General features: G+C 37.6%; 1 protein-coding gene across 2 annotated transcripts; it reads right to left on the bottom strand.

Annotated features, from left to right (window-relative positions):
- Positions 1 to 216: 216 nt before the first annotated feature.
- LOC114323381 (F-box/FBD/LRR-repeat protein At1g13570) lies at positions 217 to 14,575 on the bottom strand. 2 transcript variants are annotated; one of them, XM_028270965.2, is made up of 5 exons: positions 14,296 to 14,575; positions 12,490 to 12,576; positions 1,776 to 2,621; positions 1,308 to 1,463; positions 217 to 752 (listed from the first exon to the last, which is right to left on the bottom strand). In XM_028270965.2, the coding sequence occupies exons 2-5, from the start codon at positions 12,490 to 12,492 to the stop codon at positions 471 to 473; spliced, it is 1,287 nt and encodes a 428-aa protein (XP_028126766.2). In that variant the 5' UTR covers positions 12,493 to 12,576; positions 14,296 to 14,575; the 3' UTR covers positions 217 to 470. The 2 variants fall into 2 exon arrangements, with proteins under 2 accessions (XP_028126766.2, XP_028126767.2); XM_028270966.2 differs by having other exon boundaries at positions 1,797 to 2,621.
- Positions 14,576 to 14,803: the final 228 nt, after the last annotated feature.

Below are 14,803 nucleotides of genomic sequence, written 5' to 3'. Positions count from 1 at the left end.
TTTACATTTTTAAAAGGCAAAAAATATTTCCAAAACTGAAATCTTACTAATGGCACCACACTATCATAGCCAACATCACTATTGCCACCACCCACCCCACAACTATTGTCGTGCCACCACCACTCGACCACCTCCAACTCCACCTTGACCCCGCCACCACCGGCGCAACACCCCCCCTCCCCCCCCCCCCACAACTTGTAAAGTCACAACCAAACGTGGGAAAACGTTTCCCGTTGATAAGTTTTCCGTCAAAACAAACGAAGCGTAAAGCATTTGCTAAATTTACAGTTTCCACAAAAAAATATTAACAAAAATTGTCAGTGTAGCATATTCCCCACTGTAGATAGATATACATAGCTGATGCAAAACATAACCACAATGTACAGATTCACAGACCTAAGAGAAGTTTGCAACATACCACCTTTTGATAATTATCGGTGCCCAAGTATCTGCTCACAAAAGGCAATGAGTTATGGATCCAAGTAAATAATTTCTGCCTGTACTGAGGCTCGCCGGAATCGCACCAATTCCTTCAGCAACTCCCACCCCCTATCATTTGAAGTAGGCTTAACAGTCATCTTTTCAAGCACAGGTGAATTTGCAAGTAGAAAGTTGATGAAATCCAGTTCGCATCTCACACCAATAATACCAGCTATCTTAACAAGCCGCAACTGGTTAAGTGGGCAGTTGTCATAATCTTCTTCCCCAATACTTTTTACTCTTACAGGAATGGTCTGTTCCTCTGGCCGACCCTACACAAAGTTCATGATATAAAGTGTAAAATACAATGACGTTCTAACACCCTAGTAAATTATTGACCACTAACTCATCTTAAAGTTTAAGCTCTTAGAGAGTGGGCAGCCTTATTATTTATATTCTCAACAAGCCCCCTCACGTGTGGTAGACTCTTCTTCATAAGTGGACTAAATACGTGCAAGTATTTTAATTATTGTGAAGGTGGTGAGATTCAAATACAAGATTTATTATCTGCTCTTTGATACCAAGTTAGAAGTGTAAAGTATGTGAAATTGGGGCTGGGGTTACACACACACACACACACAGAGAAGGGGGATAATATGACAATAGTACCCTTAATATAAAATAAAATAAAATGAGCTAGATTATCTAACAATATAGATATCCAGATAGGTCGTAAATCTAGCTCCTGAATCAAGAAGTTTATCACAAAAACAGCTTCTTAATAGGGAAAAGATGTAATTATGGAATATCAACATGGCATGCAACTCAAAAGAATCAGTGTAAATTCACATGAAGTTTAGGTAAAGATGCAATGGGAAAAGGCTCACCAATATCTCAAGCTCTTGTAGGTTAGGAGAACTCCTAAGAAGGCAAAGAGCCGCCAAACTCTCCTCCATATCATTGAAATTTATGCGTATAGAAAGGTAATTCAACTCTATGCACGGAATAGGCAACCTTCCTGGTATCTTCCCAACAGCCAAATACTGGAAACAAATTCATAAAAAATAAAATAAAATGAGATGAATACAATTATAATTGGATGTCACCTTAAAATTGAACCAGTCATTAAATATACATAATTGGTTGAATAATTATGGGATTACATAAAAATGAGGCAAACACAGAAATCTTAGAATGGTTGTATCTCAAAAGCATTGTTGGGGAAATAAATAAATAAAGATGACTCAGATAAAAACAACAAAAGCTGAAAGTGAAACCTCTAGGAAACCCGATGGACTCATTGATCTGCACAAGACAGTCAAATACCCAAGCAATAACAAGAATAGAATTATTACCTTCAGAAAATAACTCTGTACCTCTAGCCTCTGAATAGAAGGCAGATGAGCAAAAAACTTGATCAAATTTCCAGTATTGCCCAGAGTCAGATTTTGGTCATATCCAATATTTACATACAAACCAATGGAAACGATAGCTAGACTGGAGGTATTCTCAAAACTGACATCATCAAAAACACCTCCAATATCAAAGAACTGGAGATTTGGAGCATGAATGTTAAGGAGGGAAAAACCATCGAAGTTCATCAATGTCAGTCGCTCGAGCGTAGGGCAGCTAGATATCAGGTGCTCAAACACATCTTGGTCCATGGTAATGTGCTGAAGATCAAGGCTCTTCAAGCTCCTAAAGCCATTGAATGTTGGCTTGGGTTTTACTAGACAGTTAAACAGTTCTAAATGAATCAACTTTTGAAAAGAATATACAGAAGAAGGTAGCTTGTAGCGATGTCCCTTCCATATTTCAAGTATAAATTCTCTGACAGAGCCTCTTGATAGGTAAAGAATCCATCGATCAATGTCACTGACACCTTGAAGATCCCTGTGAGAAAGCTTGAACTTGTGTATTGGGCCAGTATGAAGTAAGAGGACATGATCCACAATGTTCACAAGCTTATTGTTTATGAATGTTTGATCTTGTGAAGAAACCAAGACAGACTGATTATCAAAAATGAGATGTGGGAGGGTAATCCATTTGTACCTCCACTTGCTGGACAAGCCACTTGTCCTCACTGCATCTCTCAGTGACAATTGTGACAAAATTTTGTCTATAATATGCCCTGGTAAGTGGCTGATTCTGTCTATCTCCATTTCCTTTTCGCAATGGACCTTGGGTGGTTCTCTTGGCTTCTGAAAATATTAAAAAAGGACCCCAAAAAAAAATGAAAAAGAAAAAACCATTGCAGAGATCAGTAGAAAACACATCTTCAGATCCTGTATCAAACACAGATGCACAAGTGCTGGGAGAGGCACACATCCAATGTCAGAGAGAGAGAGAGAGAGAGAGAGGATGTTCACAAATCTGTGCTTTTTTTTAGTCTGTTAATTCTACTAATTTTACTAAATTGGCCAAATTTACTGTATAGTTTTCAGTTCAATAACATATTTCATTACAAAAGAAGAAGAGACCGGAAAAGCATGATATGTGAAGGAATTGGCAAGCATGCTACTTAATAATTGAGATGAGAAAAAACTAGATATACATTTTTTCTATCATCCAGTGACTCATTCAAATACAAACTCAACAAAGTTTTTCACATATTGAGATGTGCTACTTGAATCTTCTACTGCCAAACAGCTTTAAGCCCATGCTTATATCTTTCAAGTCATCATTTTCTTTTTTTTCAGCATCTCTCGAGTCATCATCCCACACCACGTCTCTCCTTGTTGCATCAAACCCTTCTCCTTTTACGTACACATGAACAGTAGCAGAGCCACAATTTCAGACCAGATGGGGCAACATTAAGCCAATGAATGCACATGAGCTGAGTTAGTTCAGTTTAGTGTCTAACTCATAATTGAATTGATCATAACAAGAAGACTATGGACACAAAACAAATCACATAAAATAATCTTGGCCATACATATTAGTGTGAGAATATTATGTATATATGTATATATGGTAGTGTAGTGTGTATATATTTTGAGAGATTGTGAGAGATTGAGTGAATATTTTCGTTTTCTTTTTAGTCTTACGGTTAGGAGTACTATATAATCTGATGTATCCTTTGTATTTTGATACAATTGAATATACAAGTTTATTCAGAAACTTACATCATTACATGGTATCAGAGCTATGTTCGTAACCCTAGCCGCTTGATTCATGAATTCTTCTTCTGGTTTCTGAATCACGAATTGATTGAGTTCTCTCTCTCTCTCTCTCTCTCTCTCTCTCTCTCTCTCTCTCTCGATTCACGATTATCCTGGTCGGTTGAAGCTTTCTCTCCCTTGTTTCGTGTGGTTCGAAGTTCTGGTTCATCTGGTCAGCATCATCGGCTCACGTGGTTCATAATCGAACTGCATAGGTGGGATTTTTGGTTCGTCAAACTCGTCTGAAGCTTGCATCTCTTTTTCTGGTTCAAATTTCGATCGCGACTCCCTCTCTCTAGGTCTGATCGCGATCACGAGTCTCTGACTCTCTGATTTGTCTCTGCCTCAATGAAGTCGTGACATGATCTGGGTTCAACTTTAGGGTCTCAGTCTCTGTCTCTGTTGTTCGCAATCTCACAGGATTACGTGTCCAGTAAAACTCTCTGTTTCGTTGTTGGTATTGATGAAGCTCCCTCTCTCTTTGTCTTTGGTCTCGTCTCGTCACTGTTCACAACGCTCTCTCTATTTGCATTGGTTCTCTGATCTTAGTCCACCAGGTTTTGTCCTTATTCCACGTTGACCACATCAGTACCAGTGTGTGTATCATATTGTGGTGATCTGGTTCTGGTTGTTTAGGATTATTATATGTTTTGACTCATCAATTCTTGGTTTATTACACTCGAATCCCTCACCTCTCTAGTTATTACGATGTCTTTGGATTTTGATGAGTATGACTTCTGTCATCAGAAGGGTCATTGGAAGTATCTTTGTCTCAAGAAGGGATGTATGTTTCAGCCTCCCGCCAATTTTACTGCATCTGTTCCAGCTTCTGATCCTGACCTAGCTTCCTTGAGTGCTTAGATTAGTCACCTTCAGCATATATTGTCTACCTCCCAGTCATCCCCGTCTGCCTTCATTGTTTTCTCTCTTCATTCAGGTTTGCTTGGGTCTTCTTCAAGCATTTCTTCATCTATCTGGATTTTTGACTCTGGTGCCTCTCATCATATGACTCTCCATCTCTCCTTACTTCAAAATTGTACTCCTCCTCCATTTCCTATTATTGTCAATACTGCTAATGGATTTGGTATGTCTGTTATATCTGTTGGATCTGTCCTACCGTCTGCTATGTCCGTTGTCTCTATTCCATCTGTCATTTATGTTTCTCAGTTATCTGTCAGTTTATTATCTATCAGTCAGCTTGATGCCTCTGGTTTTAGTGTTATCTTTTCTTCTTCTATCTATTCTGTGCAAGATCGGATGTCGAAGCAGCAAATTGGGACTGGCCATAGAGTTGGAGACATCTATATAGTGGAGAGCTTGCATCTGCTTATGGCAACCTCTCTGACTGTCTTTTCCTCTTTTCAGTTAGATTCTCTGTCTAGTCTTTTCTACTTCTGGCATTCTAGATTAAGGCATTTGTTTGCTGATCGTTTACGGTCTTTAGCTCAGTCTAGTGTATTGTGTAAAGTTTTGCCGTTCAAAAAAAAAAAATATTAGGTAAAGTTTCTCCTAGTGAACTTACTGAATGTCGGGAGTGTAAACTTGCCAAAATGACAGCCTTACCTTTTCATAAAAATACTTCTATATCTGATACACCATTTTCTTTAATTCATACTGATGTTTGGGGCCCTTCTCCTGTTCTCACCAAAAGAGGTTCTGCATACTATGTGTTATTTGTTGATGACTGCACCCGTTACACTTGGGTTTATCTTATGACAGTCTGACTTCTACTAGATATACCGTACTTTCCAGTCTATGGTCACTACACAGTTTGGATCTACTATTAAATTGTTGCGGTCTGACTTGGGCGGGGAATACTTTAAACTGAATTTTGTGAATATTTAACCAAATTGGGTACCATTCACCAAACTTCTTGTACTGATACACCTGTCCAAAATGGTCGAGCTGATAAACACCATCATCTTCTTGAGACAGCTAGGTCTCTCCTTCTCTCTGCCTCTGTTCTGGCTCCATTTTGGGGTGAAGCAATTCTTACTGCTGCTTTTCTTCTCAACCGTATGCCTACCCCCCTTCTTTCTGGTTGCTCTCCTTATGAGGCTTTATTTTCTCAACTTCCTAATTATTCCCTCCTTCGTGTGTTTGGGTCTGCTCGTTTTGTGCTTTTACCCCGTAAAGATAGGACCAAACTTAGCGTACGGCTTGTCCTATGTGTCTTTTTGGATTATAATCTAACTCAAAAAGGTTATCTCTGTTATAACCCTGTTTCCCATCGCCTTTATGTCTCCCACCATATTACCTTTCTCGAGCGACTCCCTTACTTTCAGCTTCCTCCTCTCACCGCCCTAGTTTCCAAAGAGGATTTGGTTCATATTGATCTGTTTCCTTCTGAGGTCCCGTCTGATGAGTACATCTCCACAGTTCCTCCTAGGCTTGTTACATCTTCTCCTCCTGCTTCACCTTTGGCTACTTCTCCTCCTTCGGTTTCTTCTCCCCCTTCGTTGTTAGTTTATTCTCGTTGCAAGGCTCCTCTTCCACTGGTTGTCTCTGCCCCTGCTGCTGATCCTCCTACTTCTGACAACTCTGATCCTACTACACACCAATATCCTACTCGAGCGCGTCATCCTCCAAACAGGTTGAGTTGGTTTAATACATGTTTTTCTGCTTCTTATCGTACTTTTTTGTCTGCTATTCACTCTTTTTCAGAACCTCAGTCTTACAAGGAGACCTATCAGGATCCTCATTGAGTTCAAGGTATGAAGGATGAATTGTCTGCTTTACAGAAAACTAATACTTGGAAGCTGGTTCCTTTGCCTGCTGGTAAAAATCTGATTGGTTGCAAATAGGTCTACAAAGTTAAGACTCATTCTGATGGTTCTCTTGAGCGCTACAAAGCTCGTCTGGTTGCCAAAGGTTTCTCACAGGAGTATAGTATTGATTATGAGGAGACCTTTGCTCCTGTTGCCAAGATGACTACTGTCCGTACATTGATCTCTGTCACTGCTGTTCGTTCTTGGACTCTTTATCAGATGTATGTTAAGAATGTTTTTCTTAATGGTCATCTCACTGAGGAGGTTTACATGCATCCTCTCCCTAACCTTCACCATTCCTCTGGATAGGTTTGTCGCCTTTGGCGTGCTCTATGTAGTCTGAAGCAGTCTCCTCATGCTTGGTATGATTGCTTTCAAACTGCTGTTACTTAACTTGGGTTTCATCCTTGTGCCCAGGACTCTGCTTTATTTCTTCTCCACACCTCTGTTGGATTTGTTGTGTTATTACTGTATGTGGATGATATGATTATCACTGGTTCTGACTCTTCTGCTATATCTAAGGTCAAACAACATCTTTTCTGCACTTTTGAAATCAAAGGTACGGGCTCATTGCGGTATTTTCTTGGTATTGAAGTAACTTCTTCTCCCAAGGGCTACTTTCTATCTCAGGCCAAGTATGCCAATGAGGTTATTCATCGTGCCGTCGATCTTACTGACACTAAGATTTCTGATACCCCCATTGAGCTTAATGTAAAGCTCAACACTACTAATGGTGTTCTTTTGGATGATCCTACTTTATATCGAGAGCTCATGGGTTACGTAGTCTATCTGACGATTACTCGTCCTGATCTTGCCTATGCTGTTCATGTGGTTAGCCAGTTTGTTTCTGCTCCTTGCTCCACACATTGGGCTGCATTGGTTCAGATTCTTCGCTATCTCCGAGGTACTATATTTCAAGATTTACTATTGTCCTCTACTTCCTCTCTGGACTTGCTGATTCTGATTAGGCTGGTGATGTTACTGATTATAAGTCCACGTCTGGTTTCTGTATGTTTTTTGGCAATTCCTTAAGCTCTTGGAAAAGCAAAAAACAAACTATTGTTGCTCGCTCTATTGTCGAAACTGAGTATCGTGGTATGGCTCATGCTACTGTTGAAGTTGTCTGGCTTCGTTGTCTTCTCTCTGACTTGGGCATCCCTCAGTCTTCTCCGCCCTCCCTCTATTGTGACAACCGTAGTGCTATTCAGATTGCACATAACACTGTCTTCTATGAGCAGACCAAGCACATTGAGATTGATTGTCACTTTGTTCGTCAGCATCTGCAGTCTGACTCTATCTTGCTTCCTTTCGCCTTTTTGACTCTGCAACTTGCTGACTTCTTTACCAAGACTCTATGAAGCACGGACACTGACACGGACACGGATACGGACACGGGACACGGCAATTTCTAAAAAATGGGGACACGGACACGGCAGGGGACACGGCGATTTTATATATATATATATTTTATATATATATATATATATATATTTTTATGTGTTATGTAAATTCGTATTACATTCATTCTAAATCAAAATTAACAAACACTAATATAGTACCATTAATTCAATAAATATAAGAGAGGCAAAAGATTCAACATCCAACATCCAACATTAAATATAAGGGGAAAAAAAAATAAAAAAAAACATTAGAAGGATAAATTAACATTAACATTAGAAGGATAAATTAAAACAAAAAAAAAAAAAAAACAAAAAAAAGAGCTTAAATAGAATTTAAATAAAACATAATTTAAACATATAATTAAAAAAAACAACCTCATCTAAATAAAGAGTTTAAATAAAAAAAACAGAATTTAAATACAATTTTATATATATACATATATATAAACATATAATTAAAAAAAAAAAAGTTCTTACATATATATATATAAACAAATAAAAATAAAAAAAATAATAAAAAAAAAGAGTCTTACATATAATATATATCAAAATAAAAAATAAAAAATAAAAAAAAAGTCTTATTAATATATATCAAAATAAAAAATAAATAAAAAAAAGACTCTGTTACATATAACGTATAAACGTAAAAATAAAAAATAAAAAAATAAAAATCAACCATCTCAGTCGAAAGCTGAGAGGGAGAGAGAGAGCGAAAGAGGAGACAGGCGAAAGAGAGAGAGCGAGAGACGCAGAGAGGGGCTTACCTTCGAAGACGACTGGATCGACTGAGTCAGAGACTGAGACGACTGGATCACTGGTCTTCGATCGACGTCGGAGGGCTTCGATCAACGTCAGAGGGCTGCGATCGACGTCGGAGGGCTGCGAGTGAGAGACAGAGCTTCGATCAACTTCAGAGGGCTTCGACTGAGAGAGAGGGCTTCGACTGAGAGAGAGAAAGTCTTTGCAGGTTTCATTTTATTCCTTTACTCAGTTGTTCGATTAGGGTTTCCCGTTGTTTTTTTTTTTTTTTTTTTTTACTTTATAAATATTATACTTTGACCCCAAATAAATATAAAAAATTCAAAAACAACCCCCGCCGTGTCCCATGGCGTGTCCAGAAATGGACACGCGTGTCCCCGCCGTGTCCCCGCCGTGTCCCCTTCCAAAAAAAATCATTAAATTAAAGGGACACGCCATCTGGCGTGTCCCGTACGTGTCCACGGCGTGTCCCCGTGTCCCCGGCGTGTCCGCGTGTCGGACACTGCTACGGCATCAATTTTGGAGTGTCCATGCTTCATAGCCAAGACTCACACCACTGCCCAATTTCAATTTTTTCTTGGCAAATTCTCAGTGTTTTCTGCTAAAACACCTTGAGTTTGAGAGGAGGTGTGAGAATATTGTGTATATATGTATATATGGTAGTTAGTGTGTATATATTCTGAGAGATTGTGAGAGATTGGGTGAATATTTTCGTTTCCTTTTTAGTCTTAGGGTTGGGAGTACTATATAATCAGATGTATCCTTTATATTTTGATACAATTGAATATACAAGTTTATTCAGAAACTTAGGTCAAGTTTGGCATATTGCAAAAAAGTTAAAAAGTCAAAAAGTTACTCAAAAAGTTAAAAAGTTAACACTATTCACCAAAAGTCAACAATTACGACTACACAACTCCCAATCTTAATTTTTCCCTACAAATCAATTTTTACAATTTTTTATTACACATTTTTCCATAAAAAGTCAAAAAGTTAACCCAAACATCTATATTTTCTTCCTCAATTTTTTAGTCCATAAAGACAAAAAGTGCACTTATTTAGGACACGCCAAACAACCCCTTACAATTAGATGGTGTGGTTCATCATAAAATAGTTTCACTCAAGTTATTCCATCTACGTTTTATGTAGTTGGTTCTGTGTATTTCACTTACCAAGAAAGAAAATAAAAATAAAAAAGTTATTTGATTTTTTAAACGATATAAAATTTTAAAAACATAAGTTCAGTTGAAGCTAACATTTTGCATTTTTTTGAGTTTAAAGTTTGCATGTCTGCTATGAAATATAAATAAATAAAAAACCAAAACAAAACAAAACAAAACAAAAATAAAAACAAAAACAAAAGGGCATATAACATATTAATTGAACTTTTATAACTTGGTCCTCTTGTAGCATTCATAACAGTAATCATAAATAACAGTTTCAAAGGGAGCAGAGATCTTTGAGAGGGGCAGAGAGTAGATATAGCAGAGAACTGTAAAGGTGTAAAAAATTCGAGGATGTGCCCCTCCTAGGCCTAACGTAGCTCCGCATCTGCACACGAATACCCCGCAGTTACAACACAAGCCTGCCCTTTGCCATGGACACAATCCATTCTAGCAACTTACTAATTGCACAATTACCCAACCATCGACATTTTCATTTGTTTGAATAACAAATATATGACCTAGATGCAGTTCACCACACAGCCTCTGATGTCATCATCAACAGCAACACTAGCTATAATTTTTGTATTACTTATTGCCCGTCGCCACTATAAATTACACGCTACTTTAAATATCAATTTTAATAGTGATTTCCCACGTTGGTTATACTAAATACATGAATTAAGATGGCACTGTCATTCCATCTGAGTAATGGAAGGGAGAAAAATTCGTCACAAGATCATGGTTCCATTAATCTGTAAAGAACACTGATATTAAGATGGCACTGTCATTCCATCCATATACAATTCTGGCATCATTCAGAAGGGGCAGAGACCTACTAGACACAAGATCAGGGTTCCATTAATCTGGAAAGAACACTGATATTAAGTTGATCCATTTCGGTTAGATGCCCTGTTCTGCATCAAAACACACTAAATAGCAGAAATCTTACTGAACTGAACTGCCTCCTCTCTACATTTTGAAGAACCTAGAAGCCTAGTTCACTTGCTTACAGCTGAGAAAGGGAACGAAAGTTACACAAGTTAGTGCTGAGTTGAATGCATTTAGTAACCAAACGAGGATGCAAAAGAAGGTATCTGACAAGAAACTCAAGTGCCAGTGAAACTGAAATATGCTTGTGAGTGAAACCTTTTCAAAACTGCAGAAGGGGAATGGCACTAGATCATTGTACTGCAAGACATTGGCATACTTATTGACTAATAGAATAACTAATGTGTTAAGTACTTAAATGTTTAACTAGGAGAAACGTCCAGAGATATGAAAGAAAGGTTTGCTGCCCATATAGATCTGCAGAAACTCTCTGGTAAGCAGAAGTGGGTCTTTTTAATATTATAAACTAAAGAACTTCCCTCACCAGGATTTAGCTGACAACCTTGTACTTCTTGTTGGACAATCTTATGTGTACTAGTGTGTGAAACTGTAAAATAAACCAGGAAGAGAATCTGTAATTGAACAGAAACTGAAGCTGGAAAACAAAACAAAAAAATCAAGACAAAATCAAAATAGGAATTCTGGAACAGAATATAAAACTTACAAAATGTTAAATTTTGCAAGAACTTAGAATATAGGAAGTGATCTAGGCTTGTGTTTGACATAATGTCCTTAAGATGAATTTCGCCATTCGCTACAGTGCGCATGAGTTAAACGGATGTTCATCTCTCAGTATACAACAATTGGGAAACCACACAAATGTAGCACTTCAATCTGTGTGTCTGTCGAACCAACACAGTGCAATACTCTCTCTTATAAAATGTATGTATGCAGAACGGGACGAAATTGAATGCTAATGAATGCAGCGGAACACTAGTTATATAGGCGAATTTATGCCTATTCAAACAGGCATGGCAACTGTTCGGAAAAGTTGAACCGAGAATAGACACAAGTTTTCCATTGAAAACGTGCAATAGAATAGACAAGACTGTTTTGGGAATAGCAGGTTCAAATTCCAAATTTGAACCGATTCGATTTGAGGGTTCGATTTTGACCCAAATAAAATGGTCACCCATTTGGAATTTATTTAAATAAAAATAATTTTTTTCCAAAAAGATAATATACTCTAATGACCCAACCCACACCCGCGTCAGGCCCAATTCTCTGTGGTGGCAGCAGCCATGTGCAGTGAACCCACATTGGGCTAGGTCCTCCCCTTCTTACAATACTGGGCATGCCCCTTGGGGCCCTAGCCCAACCCCAACCCCAACCCCAAATGCAAAGTTATAGTATATTAACATCACATTGGTCTCCTATTTTACCAACATGGGACAAGCTTTCTAAGGTCTGTTTCCTTATAGTTACCATTTTCAAATGGTACACTTTGGAGTTAATTTCTCATTCACCTTGAGTAAGTTAATACATGTAGCTAATCACCACATTGAGGAGAACACTTCACTACTTGGACCCACCCAAAAGGATGTTTGGGTCCCTGCTAAATATTAAGTTTACAAAAACTCAATGGTTCAAAACCATTGCCTACATTTTCAGTTTTTCCAAAATGCTATTTTGACTGAGTAATTCAGAAACAGAGTCCACCGATAAGATTCTATTAGTAATATATTTGCATTGACATTGGGGACCTTATTATCCAAAAGATTGAAAGGCCATTAGATCTGTGACATTTAGGATAGAGCACTTCATGAAATGTGAAATTCCAACTGGGTAATTCAGAAAAGAGCTCTGCTAGATTTCGGACTATTGTTGTCAGAATAAAAAGATTGTAAAGGAAAAGAAGAATGTTTTTTTTTTTTAAGATGTTTAATAGAAGCATGTTTACACATTCATATGCAAAATGTGTCAAACTTACCATAGTACTATTGTCCAAGTAATAGGATAATTGGAGCAGAGCAGTTCAATTTCCCAAGAAAATCATGAAACAGCTTGTGACCAAAATCTGATTCACAAAAAGGCAATAAACATCATCAACAATGCACCACTTTCTCAGAGCAAGGTATACCTTCTAAAAGTTTTAAGATACATAGAGAAAGAACTACCTTACATTTTATGCATGTCTACAATGTAGAATTCCAGGGTATGAAACATAGCCAATTCTTGTTTGTCATTATATCACAAATCAAACCAACAAGAATCTCGTTACGAATTAAGAAATGGGCATATTTACAAAATTTTCATAGAAGATCTAGGTTAGGCTCCTCAAAAAACTGACAAATAATGCACTTTTAAAACTTGAGATATTGAAACTTTTGAAAGTCCAAGTTCTATTTTACCAAGACCTTAGGCATTTTCTACTATATTGATTGACCCAAAATTCAAGTTTGATAGAAACATTCTTATAAGATGGCTGCAATGAACATCACATGTCCACTTCCACAGAATTTGTGTCATTTATTGCACAAATGAATTGTTGCAACCTTCACAATAACCCCAACAGAATGACAATTTCATGAAGACTGAGGCCAAGTTAAAAGTTTTACTACTTTTTTTAGAACCTTATGGTGCGCATGGGATCCTTTGTCCCAATGCACTCCTAATTGTAGGATCATGACTTGATATTCTTGTACCTCAAGATTTCCACATCGATGATACTGCATTGGGACAAAGTTCCACATGGATGATCCTATGAATAGTAGTGCATTGAGTGAGAGACTTAGAGACAGAGAATCCCTTACTTATGGTGCAGATAACTAACAAATGGACCTGTTTGGTGCAACTTCTTGCATGCTAAAAGTTTATTATCAAAGGCAAACGCTAAAAGCACATCTTTTTTTGATTCTCAATAATCAGTGTTTTAATTTTAGGGCAAATTACAAACACCTCCCTCGAGGTTTTGTAAAAATACAGATTCCCCCCTGACGTTTGAGAAATTACATCCCACCCCCTGAGGTTTATATTTTCATAACAAATTGCCCCCTGAGGTTTTTATTTTCATACAGATTCCCCCCTAATTTTTTCTAATTTGTTATGAAAATTTGACTCTCAGGGGGCAATTTGTAATTTCTCAAACCTCAGGGGGGAATTTGTATTTTCACCAAACCTCGAGGGGGGTGTTTGTAATTTGCCCTTTATTTTATTTATTTTTTTCATCTTATACAAGTTATTTCTGCCTCGTAAGCAGCACGCACAGAAACTGCACCAAACAATCTTGCACAGATTTTTAAAATATAAAAATAAATAATTAATAAAACTATAAGCAGACCCTAAGTTGCACCAAATGGAGCCAATGCCTACATTAGTCAGTAGCTGAGGGGTGACCAGGTGACCCCAAAACAACAAAAAGCAATAATGCTGAATAGGTGCTAAAACAGTTAGATTAGGTCTTGCATTACAATAATAATTTTGAGTACTCTAAGTCAACTATTCAAACACTGAGCAATAGTTTGGTCACAATCATATATGCTCATCAAAATGTACATTGCCCAAATAAGTCAGTAGCAAAGATTGGATGATGCCAGTATTGTGAATATCAAAGACCATAGACTGATTACAATATTACAAAGAGAAAGAAAGAGTAAAGAAGAAGAAACAGAACAAAAGAGAAACACAATTCATTGATATTTCAAATTGCTTTGAATTCAGAAAAAGATTGAAATATGATAGATAGGCAATGGATCTAAAATGGGTATGAGGATTGAAATTGAAGTAACGAACGTACAGCACAGAAGTTGAAGGAGGAGCTGCGGAGACTTGGGGGCCCTTCTTGTTGGACCATCGATGCGCTTACTTTGGCAAAGAAATCGAACAAAGCTACGGGCCGAAGAGAATTTGGGAGCTGAGAGAAAGATATAGGGATTTCACAGAGAGAACGCAGAGATTGGTAAAATGAATGATTGGATTGCAAGCGTGTATGTATATCTTATGTATATACCATGATGCATTGCATAGGGTGCGCAGCTGATATATTGATTCGTCTAAATCGATGGAATTTTACTGATACACCGTATTTTGGACTAAGAGCGGACGGTTACGAATTATTTTTTTTTAATTTGTCTAATTTCAGATGGACGGTTGATTTGAGGTTGTTTTAATGGTGATCGAACTGTTAAATCACGAGCCCCTTAATAATTTGTAATAGGGGTAAACAATGATTAGTCTAAATCGATCGTACTAAATCGACGTGTCACATTTTGAATGAATACATGATGACGAGTGGACGGTTGCAA

This window comes from Camellia sinensis, chromosome 6 (assembly GCF_055761805.1).
Source record: "Camellia sinensis isolate YWXY chromosome 6, ASM5576180v1, whole genome shotgun sequence".
Taxonomy (NCBI): domain Eukaryota; kingdom Viridiplantae; phylum Streptophyta; class Magnoliopsida; order Ericales; family Theaceae; genus Camellia; species Camellia sinensis.
The sequence above is the reverse complement of the archived record's forward strand: the minus strand, read 5'-3'. Positions and strand labels throughout refer to the sequence as shown.

Excerpts from the sequence above, each read along its gene's own strand:
- LOC114323381 (XM_028270965.2), bottom strand. Across the intron at positions 1,464-1,775 it reads TACAGAGTTATTTTCTGAAG|TATTTGGCTGTTGGGAAGAT; the intron begins GTAATAATTCTA and ends ATTTGTTTCCAG. Across the intron at positions 753-1,307 it reads TACAAGAGCTTGAGATATTG|GGTCGGCCAGAGGAACAGAC; the intron begins GTGAGCCTTTTC and ends AACTTTGTGTAG.